The 23,278-nt window shown below is 40.2% G+C and overlaps 1 protein-coding gene across 1 annotated transcript in view; it reads left to right on the top strand.

Moving 5' to 3' along the window:
* Positions 1 to 4,285: 4,285 nt before the first annotated feature.
* PDZD8 (PDZ domain containing 8) overlaps positions 4,286 to 23,278 on the top strand; it is a 51,809-nt gene continuing 32,816 nt past the window's right edge. The window contains exons 1-2 of the mRNA XM_031505283.2: positions 4,286 to 5,184; positions 21,097 to 21,219. Coding sequence (XP_031361143.2) covers positions 4,301 to 5,184; positions 21,097 to 21,219 — 1,007 coding nt within the window. The 5' untranslated portion in view covers positions 4,286 to 4,300. The remainder of the gene's footprint in view (positions 5,185 to 21,096; positions 21,220 to 23,278) is intronic.

The raw sequence follows: 23,278 nt of genomic DNA, 5'->3' as shown, positions 1-23,278 counted from the left end.
TCTGCAGCAGCAATCCAGCCTAAATATGATTGAGTCACCCAAACTGTTATTTTTTTCCCATAAAATTCCAAGGGGAGGAATTTAGCTTATAATAGTGAAATGTACTTGAGAGATTTGGAAATTAATATGGAGCCCCAAGCAATGGATTCTCCTCTGGACAAGAAATGAGCTCAGAGGGGACATGAGAAAAATTCCTCCAGGTGAATTGAGCAAATCTCCCCAGGGACTAGCTAGAAATAGGGTGAGGTCTTTCTGTCAGCTCTGGGAGCAGACTCACAGTGCAACGTGAGCCCCTTCAAAGGCAGAATTAAAACAAAAGTAGGAATTGAGATGGCATCAAAGGAAATCTCACCTGAAATCCCAGTGTTTTTAAAGAGTTTTATACCAATAAAATGCAGAATCACCTGATATTAAGGTCACACTGTTCTTGGCAGAGTTCAGAACTAGAATTGGAAGCAGTACTGATCAATGTGTTTCCTATTTTTTTTTTTTGGGTTTTAAGATATCTTCAGCATTGGAGCAGACCAGCTGCTCTCTGTGAAGCATATCTTGTCTGAATTTGTAGATGCCTGAGGACAGTCAAAAGGAAAAGACAGCCGCCAGCTCCCTGTCACAGTGTAACTTCCAGCAATCTTTGTGTTTCGTAGCCTTCAACTGGTTTTTCCTCATGAATTTACCTAATCACTTTCTAAATCCTATTTCATGCAGCACCATGAGAATGATAATCTAATTTTGGTCTCTAAGAGATGTAATACAAAAACAATAGGAGGCCCAGGAAAGAATGAAACAATTTTGCCAACAGATATTACAAAAGAAGGCAACAATTCCAGTTCAGTGATGAAGAAAATTACTAAAGCCACTCATTACAAAACATCCTGTTTGAAAAACAATCTATTTAGACTATTTTGCAGTTCTGAAAGAAATAAAACCCACCCCATGTGTAATTGCCTTTCCAAGATTGTGATGTGGATATTTCATTCCTTGGTGCCACGGTATGAATTTTAAAGTGTGCAGTTTTGCCTGGTCCTGCTGCCTGGGGTTACTGAGAATGTTCCTAAAGCCCAGTGATCCTTGGATCAGGCATGAGGGAGATGAATTGAGATAAATGCTCCCAAGGCCCACCACTCCTTGCTTAGAACAGGACAGGTGCTTCAAACATATCCCTTCTGTGAATTTATGCCACTCGTTCTGTATTATCAATTATGGAACTCTACATATTTTGCAATCTTTGTGCACTATCATTGTTGAAATCTCCCACAAAGTGTTGGAATTAATTTTGAGGCTCTGTACTTAGTGATTTGCTGCCATCACGTACTAAATTGATTTACAAACAAAAAGAGTATTTTCCTTGTTTAAATACAGGTAAAATATCCCTTTAATAAACTATTTCCTAGTACTTTTTAAAAAGATCATTATAAATACAGGCCTTTTTATTTTGCATGTCTTGAGCCCAATTTAATGATTTCCAGCTATTCAAAGAGTAAACAATTGAGTACATTCTACAAAGTTTTATAAAGCTCTGTGTAACCCAGGTAAAATTGGTGAGACTACATAAACCTTTCTATTTATCTAGACTTTCAGAAAATGCAAATAAGACCTTCCAAATGGAAGCCAAAGTAAAATATGTTCTTAAAGGCCCTTTTTAGGTGGTATTAAGATGAGTCTTCATTTTCTCCTCTACCTGACAAATTTAAATATTTTTTCTTTTATTTCCATCCTACATTATATAACATTTTTGCACAATCGTTTTGTATTCACGTTAATACATTTGCTATTTCCCTTCATTCTCCCAATCTCATTGAAAATGTTAAAACATGCCTGATTCTTGCTTCATAACGTGTCTTTTAAGATAAGACAGCTCCTGTTGAAAATGTTCCCGAAGAAGGAGAAAAGCGATTACTGAGCTGAACATTTCAGAGGCTCTTAAGCTGCCATCAGGTGCACAGAATGTGCCAAATTCCCTATTCTGCTTGTCTAACAGAAGAAAATACTCAATTGAGACATCTGCAACATGACTTTATTTTTTATCCTCCCGCTGTTCCTCCTGACCCAAAAGCAAGGCTGCTATTGCCTTTTTGAGCAGATTAATCTTAATCTGAAAAGCCATTTATTGTTGCAAATCCCAAACCTTTCCATTATTACCACGTATGCCTGTGTTAGCCACGGTGAAGGCCCGTAACAGAGCAGCTCAAATGTTGGACTAATGACCTCTCTGGTATCTCTATAGAAGTGCTCTGTTAAACACCCAGGCATTTCAACTTTCAGTCACAAGACCTATAAAAAATTCATACTCTGAATCTCTAGTTTCAAACCACAGCACTACATCATTAAGAGCTTTTCAATCCTCCCACCCCACACACTTTACCAAGGGGGTTGGGGAAGAGAGCTTTTATCTTCTTGGTAATAAAATTTCGCATTTTCTTCTCCTCTTGTTTGTATTTTTTAAGCAGTTCTGGAGATTGGGGAAAAGAACAGCCAGCAATGTGAGCATGAGTTTTCTTTTATTCTATTAAAGTATAACATAATCAAAGAACTTTTAGCTAGGTATTCAGCTAAACATAAAAATCAGTGTAATAAACAAGCTTAATCATTTAAGTAACTTTTGTCTCAATTGTTGCTGCCTTTCAGAAATCACAAAACTTCTATTCCAAGACTGAAAGAAAAGACTACCCCTGACAAAGAGACGCACCTAGAAAAACAGTGTACAGCTGACATAGTACATTCTCTAGCATAATCCAGCCTTGATCTGGTCTTTAAATGAATTTGCTGTATTCGAATAACAGGAGTTTCTTTTGGATATATGTTTATATTTTCTGGTAAAATATGCTTATTTCCTATTACAATTCTGTAAGCCGAATTTGAATGGCTCTTGCGAGTTAAGCTCTCAGAAAGTTCAAAATTACTCTTTCTGAAGAGTCACGTTTTCCCTGCATGCTACAGCCCTGTCTCATGTCACGTTTCTTCTTTCTATGCTCGCTCACTGATTTTAAAGCAGTGCTGTAATGTCCATCCCCCCTGGTCCCCAGTTTGATGGCTGTCACAGGCTGTGCCTCCTGTACAGACCACATCTGTATTTCTGAGCAGCCTGGGCAGGGAGATCCCTCCTCTCCTTTCCTCTGAGATCCCATCGAAGCCAGCTTGTCCTAAAAGAGACTTCTGTCCTTGGTTGTCCTACCCACAGGACAGCAGCGGTCTCACACACATCACGCAAAGCTCTCAGCTTTCTTTTCTTCATGCTCCTTTTCTCCACAGATCTGGTAGGGGTTTTTTACCTCATGTACTCAACGACAACTTTTAAGCATAAGTAGATAGCTGAAGGGGACGGAATCAGATTTATATCTCATCACCAATAATAGCAGAGCTGGATAAAATGCCATCTAGGCAGGGTTTTTTTAACGTGCTAAAAGCATCTCTCATCAGCAGGAAACAGGAGGTTTCTAGGAAGTCCCACAACGCCCACGAAAACAGGCTTTATGTCATCGCCCTCTCTGGAGCGATTTCACCGCAGCAATCCCCACCCACCCGCCGGTTTTTGAAGATGCTCAGTGTCCTTCTTCTGCTGCTCCTCGGCCGACCAAGAGCCGCCGACACCGGTCACCTTCCCCCGGCCGTGCCCGGACACGCTGCCCGCGCCGCCACACCGGGCACGGCCGCAGCGCTCGGGAGCGCGCCCCGGAGCGGGGGTCGGGACCGTGCCCGGGGGGCGGTCTCGGGAGCGCGCCCCGGCACAGGGTCTCGGGAGCGTGCGCCGGGAGCGGGTTTGGGGAGCGCGCCCCGGGAACGGCTCTCGGGAGCGGGTTTGGGGAGCGCTCCCCGGGAACGGTTCTCGGGAGCGGGTTTGGGGAGCGCGCCCCGGGAACGGCTCTCGGGAGCGTGGTCCGGGAGAGCTGTCCCCGGGAGAGCTGTCCCCGGGAGAGCTGTCCCCGGGAGCGCGCCCTGTGAACGGTTCCCGAGCGCGCGCGCCGCCCCTCACGGCCGCGGCTGACCCCTCCGCGCGCCGCCGCCCCGCCCCGCCCCGCCCGCGCAGCTCTCCCCCCCCCCCCCGCGCGCACGCGCCCGCCCGGCGCCGTGACGTAACCCGCCGCCCTCGCGAATCGGAGCGCGAGGAGGGCGAGGCCGGCGCCGCTGGTTGGCTGGCGCCGCCGCCCCGCCCCGCCCCGCGGCCGGCGGCGGGGGGGACCCGGATGAGGCGGCCCCTGGCGGCCGCGGCCGTTAAACGCCGGCGGGGCGCGGGCGCGACCCCCGCGATGGCGGCGGCGCGGTGAGGGCGGCGCGCCCGGGGCAGCGCGGAGGCCCGAGGATGCCGCTGCTCTACGTGATCCTGCTCTCGGCGCTGGCCGGCTGCTGCCTCACGCTCCTGCTCCAGCTCCTGATCGTCTACAGGAGGAAGCCCGAGCCCCCCGGGAAGGACGGAGCCTACGGCGGCATCGTCTACGCCCGCGTAGCGCCCGAGCACGGCCTCAGGGAATACCTGCAGGGCGCCGAGCCGGCCGGCGGCCCGGCGTCCGCGGAGCCTGCCCCCAGCCCGGCCCCGGCCTCCGCGCCCGCCGCCGCCCCGGGCCCCGAGCCCGGCCCCAGGCAGCAGCAGCAGCCGCCGGAGCCCCCTCCAGCCCCGTCCTCCCGCGAAGAAACGTGCCACTTCCTCAATGCCATCTTCCTCTTCCTCTTCAGGGAGCTCAGGGACACTGCCCTGGTCAGGGACTGGGTCATCAAGAAGATCAAGGTGGAGTTCGAGGAGCTGCTCCAGGCCAAGATGACGGGGAAGGTGCTGGAGGGGCTGAGCCTCAGGGAGGTCTCTCTCGGCGATGTGCTGCCTGTCTTCAAATCCGTGAAGCTCATCCGGCCGGTGGCCTGCAATGAGGAGGGCTCTCCCGAGGAGCTGGCCTTTGAGGTAGACCTGGAATACAATGGTGGCTTCCACCTGGCCATCGATGCCGACCTGGTGTTCGGCAAGTCCGCCTACCTGTTCGTGAAGATCTCCCGGGTGATGGGCAGGCTGAAGCTGGTCTTCACACGCCTGCCCTTCACACACTGGTCCTTCTCCTTTATGGACGACCCCGTGATACTCTTTGAGGTGAGGTCTCAGTTTGAAGGGAGGCCCATGCCCCAGCTCACTTCCATCATAGTGAATCAATTCAAGAAAGTAATTAAGCGCAAGCACACCTTACCCAATTATAAAATCAGGTGAGTTGTCCTGCGTCCTCAGCATTACTTTGGGTGGTGTGCAGCAGAATTGCTGCTTTGCTCTTAATGGGTATTTAGCACGTAATATTGCTTGTCTGTTGGCAGGAGCTTTCCTGAAAGGAAGGATCGTTTTCCATTTGTAACAGGTGAAGAAGCCCTTGCACAGTGAGGTTGTTACCCTCATCTGGGTGTAACTAAGTGGCACAATTAATCCGTATGAAAAGTTTGGGGATCTTGTCAGGTGTGTGACAGTAGGACCACGATATCCCTCTTTGGAAGAGGTAGGAGGATGGCTCCACGGAGAGTGTGTGTGTTTGGAGTGTCCTCCCAAGCTTCTGCTGCTGGTGAGCCACCAGGGCAAGACTTGTGGCTGATGCTTACCTCTAGAGGTGAGATGATTATTACTTAATATAAGAAAGGGTAGAGTTCACTGTCTGGGGAATATTTTTGAGATCCCGTGATATAGGCAGTCTGCTTCTTTTCTGGTCTGCTTAATTCCCTCAGTAATTTTGGGGGAAGTCTGAAAGTTGATAAGAGAACTGTCACTACTGCGGTAGCTAAAACTTTGAAGGACCTTCTGGGTTTTTATGAAATGTGCACTGATACTTCTATAGCAGAAGTGACAAATGACATATTTGCTTGGTTTCTGTCCTCTGATATTGATACTTAATGCCTTGCCACTGCTCAGGGTAGTGTCTTTCCTTTCTGTTGTGTCTTATCCCTCTTAGGGTACCACATTTCCTTTCTCTTTTGTTTGTTCTTTTTGGCTTTTTTTTATGTATTAAGTAAGGATTTTAGGTTTGTTTACAACATTCTTCTGCAATAAGCTTTTTCCTTGAAATTAATGAGAGATGACTAACTGAAAATGCCTGTTTGAATTTTGAAGTGTAATTAACTTTGTAGTGGTGTAATTTTTGAAGACTTTTCAGCTGGTTCCCCTGCAATTGAATTTATAAGTGCTCTCATGCAAGTGGATTTTTAAAATATCCAAGATTTGGATAATTCTGACATGACAATAAGTAGTTTTTTTGAGAAATGTAGTGGTTCTTTCAAGGTTTGAGGTACTGAACTGCTCTCCAGAAGAGAGCAATCCCTGAACAGCAGGCAAGCTGTCACAGCAGGTTTGATTCCTTTCTCTTACTGTTTTGCAAAGTGTGAAGCTGTAAAGTGGAGAGGAGCCTGAAGGAGAGGTTGGGATAGCGCAGTCGTGGTGCAGAGTCAGCACTCTGAGCACACCTAGAAAGAACCAGTGAACTTTGCCCTCCTAGACAAGTTTTGGGGTTTCCTGTACAACCTGTGATAGTTTATGTGCTCCTCCCCTCCAGCAGATGAAGACAGACATCTTCACTTTGTCTCTGAGAGATGCACATGGACAGTGGGGTGTTCTCATCATTTAGTTGGAGATAGTCAATTTTCCAGGTGTTCCTCAAACTTTCTGCCTCCATAAAGAATGAATGAGGCATGTGTGAGGGACTGGAAGGGCAAATAAGGTAAGAAGCAGAGTGAAACAGAAATGAGAAGTGTGATGATAGGAGGTAACTGACACTAAGAGTGATATATGAAACATAAATAATTATAAAACTAAGAAGAATTTAAAGTTAACTTAAAATGCTCTCTGTGGTTAAAGAAGTTGGGAATCCATGAATGCTTCAGAGGAAAATGCAGTATCATAGCTGATTTTCCCACTAGATAGTGGGCTGGTAGCCCACTGTGCTCAGTGAAAGTGTCCAACTCTGCTGTGGTGCTTTTGTCCTTTACATTTTATGCCACGTACTGAATGTGTCATTCCAACCCCACATGTTGTGAAGGGGACACTGAGGCAGGACAGAGCTCAATGCACATTAGTGGAATTGTCCTGAGGAAGGAAGGCTGGCTCATTGGTGTCCCAGCTGTCCATAACATGGCATTTACAGCTTCAGGTGGGAACCTTGAGCTGTCCACAGGGGCCCAAGGTTCTGTGGAACACAGACTAAAACTACAAATCCTTCCCCAGTGTGTCCAAGCTGAGTTTAGGCAGGTGAATGCCCAAACTTGGTAACAGCTGAACAGTGACAGTACACTCTTAGGTGATGGCAGAACTGAGAGTACAGGTGTTACTAAAAGCTGGTTTGGAAAACCAAGTCCCTTGCTGATAAGAGGCAAAAGTTAAACAGAATTGTAAGTTTACATTGGATTTGGGATTATAGTATGCTAATGTATTTTTTAGCAAAGAATATGTAGGAGAAGGGAGCTTCACAACTGCTTAATAACCTTTTACCTTACTTAAAGTTTCTTTGCTTAAAAGTTTCTCATCTACATGGAATGTGATTATTCTCTCCCAGTTTTTTCCTATTGCCTAAATGTGCTTAAGTACATAGTATTTGCTTCCATGTGTAGTTCAAAACCTTTTTGACGTCTCCCTACTCTTGCTCATGTAACTTTGTAAATAAAACTTTGAATAACAGTGATTGCAACTTTGTAAACAAAAGTACTTGGAGTGTGGGGAATTCTCTCTTCGCCTGGTTAAAAAGGCACTTTGCTACTCTGTTGGCTTCCACATTGAAGCCCACAGAAGAGTTTCATCTTGTTTCAAGGTGTTAATTAGTTTTGAAAGGATGCCATTTTCCTTGTGTTTTGTATTAGGCGACTTCTAGAGGTTATTACTGGGTGGTGAATGGCATATGAAGAGAACTTTTGCCTGTAGTTGATTTTGAACATCCTATAACTAAGTTTGTGTTGCAAATCCTGGCCTCCTCTGTTAATCACTTACAAAACACTGTATTTAAAAAATGTATATTCATATGTGCACTGTCTGTTGCTATAGCCAAATTACTACACAAGTACTTTGTATTCTTACTAGTTAGGTACAAAATTTATGCAGCACAGCAGTGATGAGTATGGTCATATTTTGTATGATCCATTTCTACAGACTTTGTGATCTGCATAACTGTACCTTGAAAGTAGGAAAAGGCATTTTGCATTCATACTGCACTCCTAAGAGTCTATAGGGAAAAGCAGTGTAGCCTAGTAAGTGCATTTAAAGTTTGTCTAGAATTTTGTACACATTTTTCTCCATAAAAGCAATTGTCTACTAATTGAAAAAGAAGGATTGTGCTTTATGTCTAAACTAATAAGTAGTAATTTGTGTTTTATTCTAATAGCATGTAATCACTTTTCTCTGTCTCTTTAATAAATGTGTTTGTGTCTGTGTTTGGCAAAACACCCTATTTTGTAGCTGCTGTGCCATTGAATGGGAATTGCTGTCTTGTGTGGTAGAATTTGAGGAAATCCCTGGATGTAAGGCTATTTGTAAAATCTAGTGAATGTAGGCTGGGTTATTTCTGGTCATAATTGATAAAGGATTTATGCAATTCTGTTGATAATAGCAATAGTTAATTTTTTGTATCTAATGTTAATGTATTTTTTGCTTTATAATAGAAATGCAAACAGCTTTTCTGCAAACATTTTGGTATGTCAGAGAGTGTCTTGTTCAGATGTAGGAAAAACCTAATACAACCTTGTTTTCATATAGGTTTCTTTTAATAGACCAGGGTGGTGAATGCTATCAGCACAAAGTGAAGTTTATTTTGTGACATGAGTCCAGCCTTTGATTTTTCATTGTATGCACTCAAACAGTTCTTTAATGCTACAGACACTGTTCATGCTGGTTTTAACTTTATCATGTCCTTTTAACAGTGGCTATTAAAGTGGTTAATAGGATTTAGGGGCACAGAGTAAGGACTATTTCAGGTGTCTGTCTCCTTGCTTGATGGTGCTGTTGCAGTAGTGATGGGCTCATGTGTGTTAGTTCTTAATGAGCTCTACCTTGCTCATTAACCTTTTATTAAGTTGCTGATGGTAACAGCCTTGTTGTGCCCCCGCTCACCTCAGGCTTATCAGTACACTGATTGTACTGTGTCCAGCATGCTCTTAATAGTTGGGTGTGTATTTTTGCTCTTTTGCACAGCTCTTGATCTTGCCTTTAGATTTTGGAGCGATTTGGGGTTTGGGTTCCTTCTAGGCAATAAAAATACACTTTGCCACAATGAAGATACAAAGTGTATATGTAAAGTCCTTTTGCCAGAATTAACTTCCTGGTGTTTCTCAAACAATGATGTAAAAAAACTGACAGGTGCCTTTTTTTTTTTTTTCCTTAAATTAAACACCTCACAAGTTCATCCATTCAGATTCTAACCAAACCAGGTGTTGCTTACTTAAGCAGTGGGTCAGTTCTGTATATTTTAGGAACACTTTGTTTCTTGGTTTGTTACATTTAAAAACCCAACTATTTTGTATTGATGCTAGTCTGCTTTGAGAAATGCTGTTTGCTTTATTTTAATACATGCTACCACAGAGGGGAATAACATTCTTTTCTTTGTAAGTATTCTCACAAAGCATTGCTTCTACTATTTCTGTATTGGGTGTTTAGATGACCTCCTCTTGCTGCTTCCAACATTAATTATCCTTAGAACTGATCATTTGCAATATATTTAGTCATGTTAAATAGTTTTATGCTTTATTTGGAAGCTGGAGCTATACTGTATTTCTCTGGGAAGAACAATTAAACAAGCCTATTTTGATTTACCATTATAGAATGCATTTTGAGAGTTACATAGTAGTTTCTTATTTTTGGCAAAACTTAAGCCTAGAAGTAATGTAAATAGCTATTGATTTGAAATGTGTTTTACAATAGAAATTACTTCATAATGAGGAAATGGAGGTATTGGAAAAAGAATAAAATTTTAAATAGCATGTATTATTCATATCATGAGGCAGGAGTACCAGAAATAACCAGATTTTGGGACTGTGATCATGTCTTTTCTTCAGAGACCTTTCTCTGTAGCTGTTGCAAAGGGAGGATTTCTTTTTGAGTGGATTTCTACAGTAGTTGATAGGGATCTCTCACTAGTTAAATCTGTAAGACACTCCTGTTTGAAGTTCTCATTTCTACTGATAGGAAAGATGGGTGGTTTGTTTGTTTGTGCTATTTATTGGATTTTTTAATGCCATGCCTATTTTAGCGACACAAATTATCTACTGTACAAAAGTATTAAAAAAAACCCTCCAGGATCTGAGTCCTGTTCTGCTCTGCAAAAATTGATGGTAAAGCAGCACTGTGATTCTCAAGCTGTCCCAGAGATACTGCCCTGAATGATGCCAGCACAGACTGTTTTGCTCATTGCAAAGTGGTGATAATTTCACTCAGTGGATCTGTCTGTAGTCAGTAGTTCCATGCTTGGAAGATTATCTTAATAGTGCACAAGCAGTTTTACTTTGTCTTACAGGAATTGGATAATGGGTCTTAGGCAACCTGACACAGAAAGAGCACAACCAAACCTCAGAACAGCAAATATTTTAATTTTTTTTTTTCCCAAGGGTGCTACATGTAGAAGGAAGATTTTGGTAGTGCAGAGCTTTTTACTGGCTTTTTTTTCAGAGGGCTCCATCTCAGGCATACATTATTTCTGGAGGGTCACTAAGTACAAGTTTCTTCAGATTGTATGAAATTATATGGTACAATGGCTGTGTGTATATTTTACGTAGCTAGCAAGTTCAAATCCATTTGTTCTAAGGGTTTTGAAACATTTTTAGTCATCTTCCCCATCTCCAGCACTTCATGAGTTTTCACACTGGAAAGACTGAATTCTGAAAGAATGCCAGTTTGAAACTTGTTCATAGTAAAGTCAGAAGTAATGGGTGACCAGCTACATACCAGACATTTCCCAGCATACAGGTGGCATTCTTTTCAGCTTAAGAGTGAGCCTTTTTCTGTGGTTAGTCAACAAATTCTGTATTTTCCATTTTCTCCTACAAAGGTGAGGAACTAACACATCACTGACTTGAGATGGATTAGTGAAAAAAATGGGAGACCAGAGGTATGGGACAGAAAGAAAATCTCAGTTGGAGGGAATGATGGATGAATATACAAGATGAGGGAATACATTTTGGTCATTAGTATCTGCCTCTGCTGCAGGTAGAAATCCAATAGGCATAATTGGTCTGACGTGAAAACAGGACCTCCTTCAACTTTTCTTCCTTGCACCAGTATATAAAATACTGTACAATAATACTGTAAAGAAAATTACCTGGTTTAATCTTTTGCTGGTTTGTATTAGAAGTTACTTGATCTTAGTTCTGCAGTGAACTTTCATGTGGATAAAGAGTCTGAAAAAATGTGCTAAGATTTATTTAGTACTTGATGGTGTTTTGCGTGCATCAGCATTGAGACCACATTTCTGTTCATCTGAACCCTGACCTTGAACTGATCATGCTACTCAGTGAACACAAATATGGATATTTTTATTCAGTTGTCCTAATTTGTGTTGCTTTCAATGCATTTAAATAAATATGAAATAAGCAATAGTAGTGTTATTTTTTAAGGGTAACTTTTTTCAAAATATAGATCATATAGGAGTTAATCACTTTACTGAACTGTAGGCACCTAAGGAGTGTGTGGAGTCTAAGAAATGTGAGGATTTGGTTCTGAGCTTGTCTGCTGGAGCAGGGAGGTGTGTTCAGGCTCTGGAATTGGGCTATTCTGAACCACCTCCTCCAGACTGTGTTATGATTTTTAGACTCTGTGATAGATAGTATGGTTTAATTATGGAGATTAATTCAAAGGAAAAGACACAGAATTTATCTGTGAAGATATGTAGCTAATACAGCTCTCAGTAGCTCATTGGGTGTAAAAATGTAGGAGGTTTTTTTTGTCAAACATATTTATATGTATTAAATGCATGACAAAGTTAATCCTTTATTGTCAAATGGCACTTGATCAGGAAACTCTTAAAAGCAGCCTGGTAAGGACAGTGGGTTTTAGTGGGGTAGGGCAGTGCAGTGCTGGTGAAGCTCAGCCTCAAGCTGCTGGATTCACTATTGCAGCTTCTCCTTTCCTGTTCTGGCTTTCTGTGGGAAACTGCTTATTCTGCATTCCTGCAGAGATGACCCAAAGTCACCCAATATGCTCCTGTGTTTGCAGTTCATGTTCACACTTGTTTGAACATTTGGGTGTTCTTGATATTATTTTTTCTTTAGAGTATAGTAAAAGATTTTAAATGCAACACTTCTAGAATTCATAAGCTTTATTTAGCAACCCACATAGGTAGGTTACATTAATAGATAATTTGTGTCACCCCAGTCTGTTAAAATCCCTGTGTTATGGAACTACAAAAAACTTTGCGTGATGATCTCAAACCATCTTTTTGTCCAGAAAACAAGCAATGATCCAATGTGATGATGAAGATTGCTACTCCTGCCCAGAGCCATTTGGGTACATCTGATTCCCTAAGCACCCTTCTGTTTGGAAGGACTCCTACCCTTGTGGAGCCCTGCCTGAGTTCTGTGGCCTAATACAGCTCTGCAAACTGCCAGGAGATGCTGAGTGTAGCAGAGAATAAAAGAAAAGAAAGAGAGGGAAAACCTTAAATTTTAAATTTTGTGCGGTAACAAATCCCTGAGTTGGGCTCTGGAGAGCTGCTTGGTTTGGGTTTTTTGTTTTTATTTTGTTTTTTTTTTTTTTTTTCCCTACTAGCTGCTCTAATTCATTTTAGTCTTAAAGCTATTGGGTACAACTTACCTTTATAACATCTTAATTCTGCTGTTCAATGCTGCTGGAGCTCAGCAGAATGGCCTGTGAGCAGCAGTGTCCCCAGCCCTCTCCATTAAAGCTGCTTCATGAGGAACTCTACTACAATTTTTGAAGGCCTCCCAGATGCCATAAAGCTCTGAAATAGTCTGAAATAGAGTGTATTACAGTGATTAGCTAGTGATAGCTAATCAGACTGTTACACACACTCAAAGGCAGTAATTAATTGCCAGATATGACTAGCATAAAATTAAATTAGGATAATCATTTGGGAATTAATTTTTTGGTAGTTTTTTGTTGCTCTGGCTGAAAAACTTATAGGGACACTTTGAGATGTAAATTCAAACCCATTATTTCTTACTTTCTCTCTTTTAAAAATTGTCAGATGATATCTAATGGAAATCATAACACTTTGTTTCTGACTTTCTTTACTGAGAGCTAATGCTTAGGCAGGATATTTTCCTACATCTGTGTCAATGGCAACATAGTTATGAAAAATGCTCACTTAGAAGTAAATGTGTACAAATATTAAAATATACTTTTGTAGTGGCATTAAGTACAAGATTATGTGGTGTTTGCCAGTGAAATGAAGATAGTAATACTGGTAGTAACTACTACCACATATGTAAAATGCTTTAAATTGTACTTAAACCTGTGAAAAATATCCTGTCACACAGGTTTTGTATGCACTGTCTTAAAGGAAACCCATTGAGTAGTAAAAATTAAAATGGACCTTTTAATGAATGTCACTTGTGTAGTAAATTGTTTAAACCATTATTAAGCCATTATTCCTGTTTGCCTGAGCTGAAATAGGAAGAGTAAAAATGGAAGATCCCAGTCTGGTGGTGGCATGGCACTGGGCTTGCTGGTGGTGTTTGGATCACCTGTGAAGGAGCTGGCTTGGTGAATAGTTCCTAAATAATTAGCATGGGGAAATTACTCCAGAAACTTCAACAGTTTTGTGGGTTTTGTTGTTTGTTTTTTTTTTTTTCTTTTAAGAATAACTGCATACTTGCTAACAAAATTTGGTGCAATATGTTGGAAGAAACAAAACAAGCCTAATGTTTCCAAGCAAAGAGCCCAGTGAATTGGAAAGAGAGGTGGGGTGGGAATAGCAGTGATAGGCAGCAGTTTTGTTCTAAAACAATTCTGCAAAAACTCAGATGGTTTTTTTTTTTCCTCTGTGCCTCTGAATGAAAGGCAAATTAGCAAAAGTATCCAAATTCTATTAAATGCAATCACAAGTCTTAAGTGTAACGTGCCATGAGTGATGCAGGATTTGGTCAGTGCAGGAATCCTTCCTGTTAATTAACCTCACAAACCCTTCCTGTGTTTGATTGTCATCAGTGGTGCCACAGGTCATGTTCAGGCTGAGCTTGTGTGTTACCTGATCCTGTTTACAGTGTGGGTCTATTAATAAAATGCTGTGACTTGCCTGTGGTGTCATCTTTGCTTGGGGGACAGCTGGCATGGCCATGGTGTGTCCCTGGGTCCAACTGTGCCCTCCCCACCACTGCAGCCCTTGAGTTCTCTGCAAACCAGGCCTATAATGACTGCTGCTCACAGCTCCAGGGTGAGCTGTCAGTCATCTCAGCTTTGAAAATGCCACTGCTAAGCCTGGGCTGTGAATTGGAGCATCTTCTGCCAGAAGTGACTTGATAAATGTAGATTGAGGAGAAGCTTACACAGTTTTAGCAATTTTAAAACTAACTGGAGGAGTGAGGATAAACCTTGGGAAGCTCTCTTGCCTAGAATTCACAGCAGATAAGAATATTTTTTCATTTTTCGTTTACAGCTGTCGGAGACTGGTTTCAGCAGTAAGACAGTTGTTTTCTGTCTAAGCAGCCTAAGAGATGTCACTATATTTCATGTGGATATAGGCTAGGGTTTAAAGCAGAAGATTAAAACTCTTCAGTTCAATGAGTGAGTTGTGTTCAGAGCTTAGACTTCTCATAGAACGTCCTTATAGAACATCATCTTTTTGCTCTAACCAGGACTGCAGACAGGTGACCAACCTCTAATCCAGCTGGCTGAAGGTAGAATTTTGGGGTGGCTTGGGTTTTATTTACTTTTTTTGTATGTGTGCTTTTTAATTTTTGTTATTTTTTTCCTGCTGCTATTTTCCTTGAATGCCTAAAAGCTGGTTGCTAAACCACACCTACTTCTTTCAGCTCTATGTGAACATAAGCACATTCTGTATTTTCTGTCCCATTTGGAGCAAAGCCACAACAATTCAGGCTTTTTGGTTAGACAGGGAAATTTTGTCTTTATCCTGTCTGAATTACAGCTGGATTTTCATCCCTTAATTTGAATCAACAGAACCTGAAAACTTAGGGATCAAACAGACATTGACTACATTGAGTTAACAAAGCTGTTTCAGTATTTTTGGAATTTAGAATTTGAGAAGCTAGTGTTCCTGAAATGCAAAAATGTTTGCACATGTTCAAGTTGATCTGCTTTGTGCTGATAAGAAGTTTTGGTAAGATTTTTTACCTGTGGCTATTCTAATACAAGCAGTAAAACCATATCATTAAGACTGTCCATGTTGTATTTGCAATTTCTGTCATGTAAGCAGGAAGAAATCTGATCTTTTTTGGAGAAGTTGCTAGACTGTTTGCATTAATTATTGTTCTTGTGGAAGTCAGGAACAAATTGAAGTTTGAGAAGTGTCTTGTCCCAAATGTATGAGTCAAGATATACCTCAGAATTACTAAGAAGAAAGACGACTATTTTAAGAACCTGGAAAAGTGTGAAACTTCTTTGAAGAAAAAAAAAGGCTAGTAAAATCATTGCCTTTTTTTTTTCCTTTTGAGGTCATGGTTAAAAAAAAGACTGCTCATATATTGAGACCATGTGTGTTTGAGCCTCCTACATGTGTGTGGCAGAATATCCTGTAAGATAGTGGGTGGATTACTAGATCTGATTTGTAGCTTGCCATAAAACTTCCTAGAAAATAAACACCATCTTATTTCAATGGTTTTTTCAGTCCCTGAGTATGAATACTGATACATTTCAGCAGCATTGTTCCTTTAGAAATTAGTGGAAGCTGGAAAATTGTTTTTGTAAAATCTATAACAATCTATAGAGAAACCAGTACTGCTACTATTTTTTTGTTCAAAATAAGGATAAACCTCATTTTTATATCTTCAGTGTGAAGAATCACATAAACTGTTTACATTATAATATCTGACTAGTGCAAATGTTAGCTGATAAGAACTTTAAAATCTTATTTAGGTGATCATGTCTTTTTAGGAGTGGATTGTAATATTTTTGAATTTTGTAGATGTAAAGCTTCATCTTAAATTACATGCAGTGTAAGAATAGATTACTTCTTTATATCTTAAAATATCTGATCTCAATCCCTCTTTGAAATTACTTGCTTTACTTGTGTTTCTGACTCAGGTGAAAAGCACAATCTAAAAATGACTCAAGTCTGTTGTGTAGTTAGTTGAACCTTTTGATTAGTCCCCAGACTGAAAATAAATCCAGCAGTTATTCTTTCAATAGTATTTTAGATACAAGAATCTTCACATACAGTAGCACTTGCAATATTGAAATCTTCTAAACACAGTCTCTCTTTAGATTGTGATAGAATTTTGCTTAACATTCTGGATGAAAATTAAGACTTGCAATGCATTCAAAGTAGCTTTATGGGGAACATGCTTGCATTTTTGGTTGATTGATTCTTCTGAGGTTTAAAATCCTTTTGCTCTGTATTAAAATTCAAATGTTCAGTTAATGTAACTTAAAAATTCCCAAACCTGAAAAAGTTTTATCTTCCTATCAATAGAGTAGTGCTGGGATTCATATCATACAAGTGTTTAATGTGGTCTTAAACTGATATTCAATAATTTTAAACACTGTTTTAGATACCAAACTTCTGTTATAAAACCAGAGAATAATTTAAAACTTTTCCTGAAACTTATTCTAGAAAAATATTGCCACTTCTTAGCAAAAGCTCTACAAAATCCCACCTCCTCCTGTTCTTAGAAATGATCCGGTAAGACTTTCTACTTCTCCAAATAGGAGATGAAATACTGAGAGCTTTTGAATTTTGTTTCTGGCTCTGTTTAGCTCTGAACAATTGTTTTTGTTTTTTACCATGATTTTGGATAGTCTTAACTGATGCAATGAGCAGACACAGAAGCATATGGTTATCATACCTAATTTTTTTAGTTCTCAATAGATTTCCTCATACAACTAAAAATATCATTAAGTAGGTACAGAGGCAAGCAGTTTATTTGGGGATTAGGTTAATTAAACTAAGGTATAAAAGACTTCTGTCCTCTTTTCTGTTAAAAGTTGGGTAAAGGACCACACAACAATCATCACAGAATAGTGAATTTAAATTAAAGGGAATGTAGGTCAGACATCTTTAAAATTAAATCACCAAATCCAGACTTGTTCCAAGTAGATGAGTTCTGCCTCCCTGAACTGCCCGCTGGAAGGGAGAATTCTCCCCATTCCGGGACTGAAAGCACTCAGAATGAAGGGAAGGAGCTTGATGTGCTCGGGATTTTTCTGGATACACTTTTGATCTAGACTTTGAGGGAGTGGTGGTGAGAGAGAGTGAGTCACTGAAGAGCAAAGGAGCCACTGAAGTGACTCTGAAGTCTGGCATGAAGGGAGTGTAGAAGTCCTTCACGTCAAGGAGACATTGCCTGCAGTGGCTGGAAACATTTTTGCTGTGCTTTGTGTATGGAAGGGCTTAGTGTTGTGCTATTTTAGTGTCTACCTTTAATCCTATATATTAATTCTGTAACTTTATCTTAATTACTTTCAGTGTAATCATCTGACTAATTCCTCGTGTGAAGGAGGAATTTTTGCTGTTTGTATCTTGCAATATTTAAGAAACGCTCACTACGCTACAGCTTCTTTTAAGTGTTATCTCTGTAGTGTTGTGTTTTTTCAGTTGCTAAAATGTCACATGAAGTTTGATTGATGGATATTCCTCTTCACATTAAAGCTAAATTTTAGCTAGCTTTTTCTTAGGAGTGTGCTGTATGAATTTCAAACCTTTGGATGAGTAAGACGAGTTTGTGGAGGGACTGGCAATTCAAAAACAAGTTGAAAAGGCACTATAAGCATTCAATAAAAAGCACTTTTAAAGACTTTCTGCAGAGAGAGAATCCATTGCTGGCCTGCTGCAGTCCTGCCAAACAGGAGGAGAGGGATGATGGCTCTGTAAGAGCGTGTGCTCTGCTTTTGAAAGGTGGGGAAGTTCACAGGCTTTTCCTACCATGGGGAAAAAGATGGGAGAGGCTGTGTGTGGTTTTACAACATGAGGGAATGGTCCCACCCTGTTAGCAGCAGTCCCCATCTGGGTCTGTGTTAGTTCACCAACTCCCAGTGGGAAAGTCTTTTCAAATAAATAATGTTGCCTTGTACTTAAATATTCCGACAACTGTTCAATTCCCTAGTATGTAATTGAAATCTACAGGAAATAGTAATTTGTCCAATGTTTAATTTTGGAAATGCACAAACTCTCTGTAAATTAAATAGATAAGTGCTGTGTTATAAATTTGGAAGGCTTCAGAGCAGCACTAAAACATTAAAAATGCATTTTATGAGAGATATTCAGCTCTTTGTATGTTGATAGCGCCAATGGAAATAGGTGACGTGTTCCTTTTTTTGCTAATGATTTTGCAATTTAGTTGCGATAAGAATGTGAACATAAGTGCTTGTTGAAAATTAAGCATGATGTTGAGACAGCCTTTTAATCCCGTGTTTGTAGAAAATTTAAGTAGTGCTGCACACAGTCCTCCATGCACTGCTAAGTGTTTTATATATTAGTGTATATGACTGTATTGGTATTTTAGAATTAATTCCTCTTTAATTAATTTTTATATAAATTTTTAAAAAGGATTTTGAAAATATAAATCAAAATTACATTAACATTGTCTTAATCTAGCAAGTAAAATAGCTTTTTCTGGGGATTGTTTCATTGTGCTGCAGCAAAGGCTTGCAGTGTGTGTTGTACTAAAACTGTTCTGAAGTCACTTGAGGATGATGTTCTTAGTTTGAATGTGTAGGTGGATATGTCTGCATCCTTACTTGAATATTTAAGTCTGTTAGTTTGCTTTTCTGTTCTTACTTTTAGCATATAAAATAGATTTGTCCAAGTTTGTGTTCTTGTAAATGGCCTGCAGGATGTATGCATAGGTAAGCAAAAGACCTATGAAATACCAACGCTTTTAGGCATGGTATTTGCAGAAATTGGGAGAGCTAATGGTAACCCACTGAATCCTCTCCCTTTGTTTTTTTTCCCTGACAGAATTCTTGTTTCAGTAAGCCACTGAAACTCAGAATGGTTGTTGTTAGTTTGATGCTCCCATGGAGAACTAGAATAGATTTGGAAGCACATGTATTGGCAGTTGCTGGTACTAACTGAAAAGCAGTTTATTAGTGCTTAAAAATCTTCAAACCTACAAGTACCTATTCACTCAAAACTTACTATTATTTTCCGGTGTGCTTGCCTAACTTATCCTTTTCCACCTAACAAAATCCTGAGTCTGTATCTTGAGGGGTAAAATCATTCCTAACAGGAGCAGGGTGCCACTTGTGCTTACAGTGAGAAACGTGAGGTGGGTCTGAGTGGGGAGGTGACCAGGCCCTGAAGTGGGACAAAGTCATGCAGAATGGAAGCAGTGGTGTCATTTTGGTGGGTTTTCCCCTACCCTTATGATGCTTGCTGTTACTTTATATATTCAAGAACTACAAAGGAAGACTGAGTAAAGTAACAGATCAGTCAGTACTTGAACAAGGCATATTTTGAGTTAGTTGTTTGTGGTATACTCATAAACCTAAACCATGGCCAAAGTTATTTAATAGCCTCATATTCTTCATGCACCAGACTTTTAAAAAAATGTATTTAAAACTGACTATTTTTATGTCACATATTTCAAAATGGTTTTCTTTATGAAGGAGTTAATGGGGGAGAAACTTGGAACCAAATTAAAGTTAGAAGTTGAATTGGATTTCAGGAAAATAGCTGGAGTGTTGAGTTGTGTTTATTCACAAAGAGAACAAAAGAAATTACTTTCTCATGGCTCTGTAAGAGGCTGTTGCTCGTACAGAACCGAAGTGTCTGGAATCAGAGCATGGAGCTCCCTCCCAAAGTGTGTGCTGACAATTAAAGGATGCTTAATTATTTATTGGAGTTTCTGAAACTCTTCAGTTCAGCTCCATGTGACTGTTTCCTGAACATATTGTGATCTCTGAATGTGACAAGCAGATGCCTCTGATGGTTGAGCAAACAGTGCTTATGAAAGAGTTCTTTCTCATGAAATGGCAGAGCCATCCTGCAGGCTGTGCTGCTCCTCTCCTGCTATTTGTGAGTTTCCACACAAATAATTGCTGGGAGGCTGCATCAGTGACAGAGGATGGAAACCAAGGCACAAGGCAGTGCTGGGAAACGAGAGCAATAAAGACAGAAAGAAGGAATACCCTGTAAGAAGTTTTTTTTTTTGTTTCTAAAACTTTAGCACAGATGCTGTGATATCATTCTTTGTGCAGGGTTGTGGCCCTTGCTGTTGGGATTGCCTGTGTGTGTCAGCCATGTGATGGGGCTGCAGCTGTGCAGCCTCTCCCCCTCCAGATCAGGGCTGTGTCCAACACCAGAGCACTATCACTTAAAAACCAAACTGGTATTTATAACTCAGCATTTTCTAATCAACGAGAGAGAATTATGTGGTGAGATAGTTGGTGTTTTGCACACGTTATCTTGAACATGAACTGCTTTTCCTGTGAATCACATGCTGCAGTGAGGGAAATAAAGCTCAAGAGCAAATTTTTAAAATACCTGTATCTTTATTCAAGAAAACCGACTAAGAAGAGCCACTTCAAGTTTTTTACAAAGTGAGAGAAGAATCAATCTGTGTAACTAAAGTGAACTGTTCATTAAGGTGTACCAACAGTACTCTCATAAAAAGTTTAAGCTTTAGGGTCATAGCATATTTTCATCTTTCTATGCTGTGGTGTTTATGCAGTTCTTAAAGACCTGGTAAGATATTTACTCCAGTAGGACTCTTGTGTTAAATTATGTTTGCAATCATAAAAATACCATGTGATTTTTACCAGCTTCCCACTTCTTAAAAATTATCTGTGCTAGTAAATGCAACTCAGTCTATTTCTGTGAAGCAATTTTTGTTTGTATTTCCCAGTCTGCTGCATTCAAAAGGCTTTAGTAGCTCCTACTCATTCCTTTGACCAATGAATACATAGGAATGGCAGTATTTCTCTTTTTAAAGAGTGTTAAAGATTCATTATTGTCTTGTTCCCTTTTTTATATTTTTGTGTGTTCATGTTGTGTAATGTGAATTAAGGGAAGTTTCTTCTGTGTTTTTCAGGTTCAAGCCATTTTTTCCATGTCAAGTATTGCCAGCTGATGAATATGAAGATCGAGACCTCTGTATACAGGATTTTCTGTTGACAGAAGGTCGACTAAAGGTCACATTAATTGAATGTACAAGGTATATTTCTGTGCACTTTTGCTCATTCTTGACTAAGCAAGGGCCTGTGTTTCCTCAGTTTGTAGTAATTATAGTTGTAGGTTAGTTCTGATTTGCAAAGTGGCAGCTTTGGTGTTATGATTGCACTCTAACCACAAAATGTACTTGAAGTAAAAATGAACAAATGAGAGTTGCAGTTACTTTCTTGAGGCACTTTGGGTTTGTGTGGGGGCAAGCCTTTGCCTTTCTGAGTTTTGCCTGGTTACAAGCTAATCTGTGCCTCCTCTTATTTGCTTGGTTTGCTTTTCTGCCACACCAAATTATGGGTCTCTTTCCAGGACACTATAAATGTTGTAATTATATTACTGTGTTATGTAAGCAAAGAGAAATAATAGTTTCACCCAGGCTTACTTAGATTAATCCAAATCACTTTTATAAGGCATTATTTATTGTCTTGGTCTTGAACAAATAATGGAAAGAAATAAAATCTATTTCCTTCATTGAAGAGAATATTATTCTCTTCAAAGCTAGAGAAAAGGTGTGTGGGCACTTGGTTTGCTGGGGGCTTTTTGTCAGGCCTCTTTATTTTATGTTAGATCTTATCCAAGTAGTGCTAAGGCTTTGATCTAGTCATGTGCAGTTCTACTCTTTATGAACTAAACTGCTTTGCAGAAAGACTTTTTTTAAACCTGTTCTTTTCATTGCTTTTATTCCCATATCAACTCCTCTTTGCACTTTTTTTTTCTGTAGCACTGTACAACATTTGAGTTGTATTTCCTGTACTAATGTAGTTTATCGGTGGTCAGGATTTCCTGAAGATATTCTTCTGTTTCTAAGGGTCCTGTGGTGGCAGCAGTGGTTATGTTTTTTTGTGATAAAATTCCTGCTTACCTGTCTCCCTATCTTTGTGGTGTTTTCTCTGGATGATCCAAAGATGATAAATAACTGTCTGCATTCCTTGGCCACCAGGAGCATTTCCCCTTTGACTGTACTGAGTAAGAGAACTCTGATCTCTCTTCATAGCAAGTCTCCAATTTCAGCCCAGTGGTGCATTTGTTTTTATCATGAGGGCCAAAATGACCACCTTGCACTGTGTACAGTTGTTCTTGGCTTGGGAAGTAATCTTTTAAATGTTGTCTTTCCTGACTCTGAAACACTGTGCAGCATCAGCTCTTGAGTTTCTTTTCACTGAGAACTCAGGTTGCTCAGTCTGACATAATTTTGAACTCTCAGTATTTTCAGCTGTCACAGATGCTTATCAGATGGCTGGGAGAGGATACAGTTGCTGATTTTTCAGGTCTGACATAATCCAAGTGTTTTATGTAGCTTGGAATTTTTCAACACACACTTGGAAATTGTCTCAACAGACACTTCTCAGCCAGGATGTCTGACTGTTGGACCCACAGTAATTCTTCAGATCTTCCAGTTGTCCCATTCTTTTTTTGAATTAAAGAGCTACAACTGCTGTCCATAGAGTCCCTCAGTGAGTAAATACTCTTGTTTAATTTGCATCTGAAGGTATTGATGAGGTAGGAAGAGAAATAGAGAAATTTGGAAGTGAAAGAAGAAGCATACACTATATACACAGAAGTAACGGTGATCAAATTTCCCTTTCACCAACCCTCTGTGAGTGGTGTGAAGGTTGGCTGAGCCAATTTCCAGTGCAGCACTGTGTGCTGACACCCAGGGCTTTTGCACTTATATCTGCCACAGGGACCTGAGCATTTTTCATCTTCTCATTCTCATTCCAGAATGAAGGATCACTTTAATTTCTGAGTGGTTTTCAGTTTTGCTCAGTGCCCCAGAAGGTTTTATATTTTCTCACTACAGTAGATGATCTTTGACTTCTCTACAGAATTTGGAAGTAGAATTCTTCCATCTAATCTGGTTCTGGTGCTTCTCCCATTTAAGTCTGTACATCAGTGGTGAAACTGCAATGGTAAAATGTTTAGCAAACTTTTTTCTGTTATAAATGGCTTGTTTCATTAAATTATACTCTTCACATGACCAAATACTTGCACTTTTCACACTTCTTTTCTAATTGCAGGCTTGACCATAGCAATTTTCTGCTGTTATGCTG

The sequence above is a fragment of the Lonchura striata genome, chromosome 7, assembly GCF_046129695.1.
Source record: "Lonchura striata isolate bLonStr1 chromosome 7, bLonStr1.mat, whole genome shotgun sequence".
Classification (NCBI taxonomy): domain Eukaryota; kingdom Metazoa; phylum Chordata; class Aves; order Passeriformes; family Estrildidae; genus Lonchura; species Lonchura striata.
This window is presented reverse-complemented; position numbering and strand designations above follow the sequence as displayed.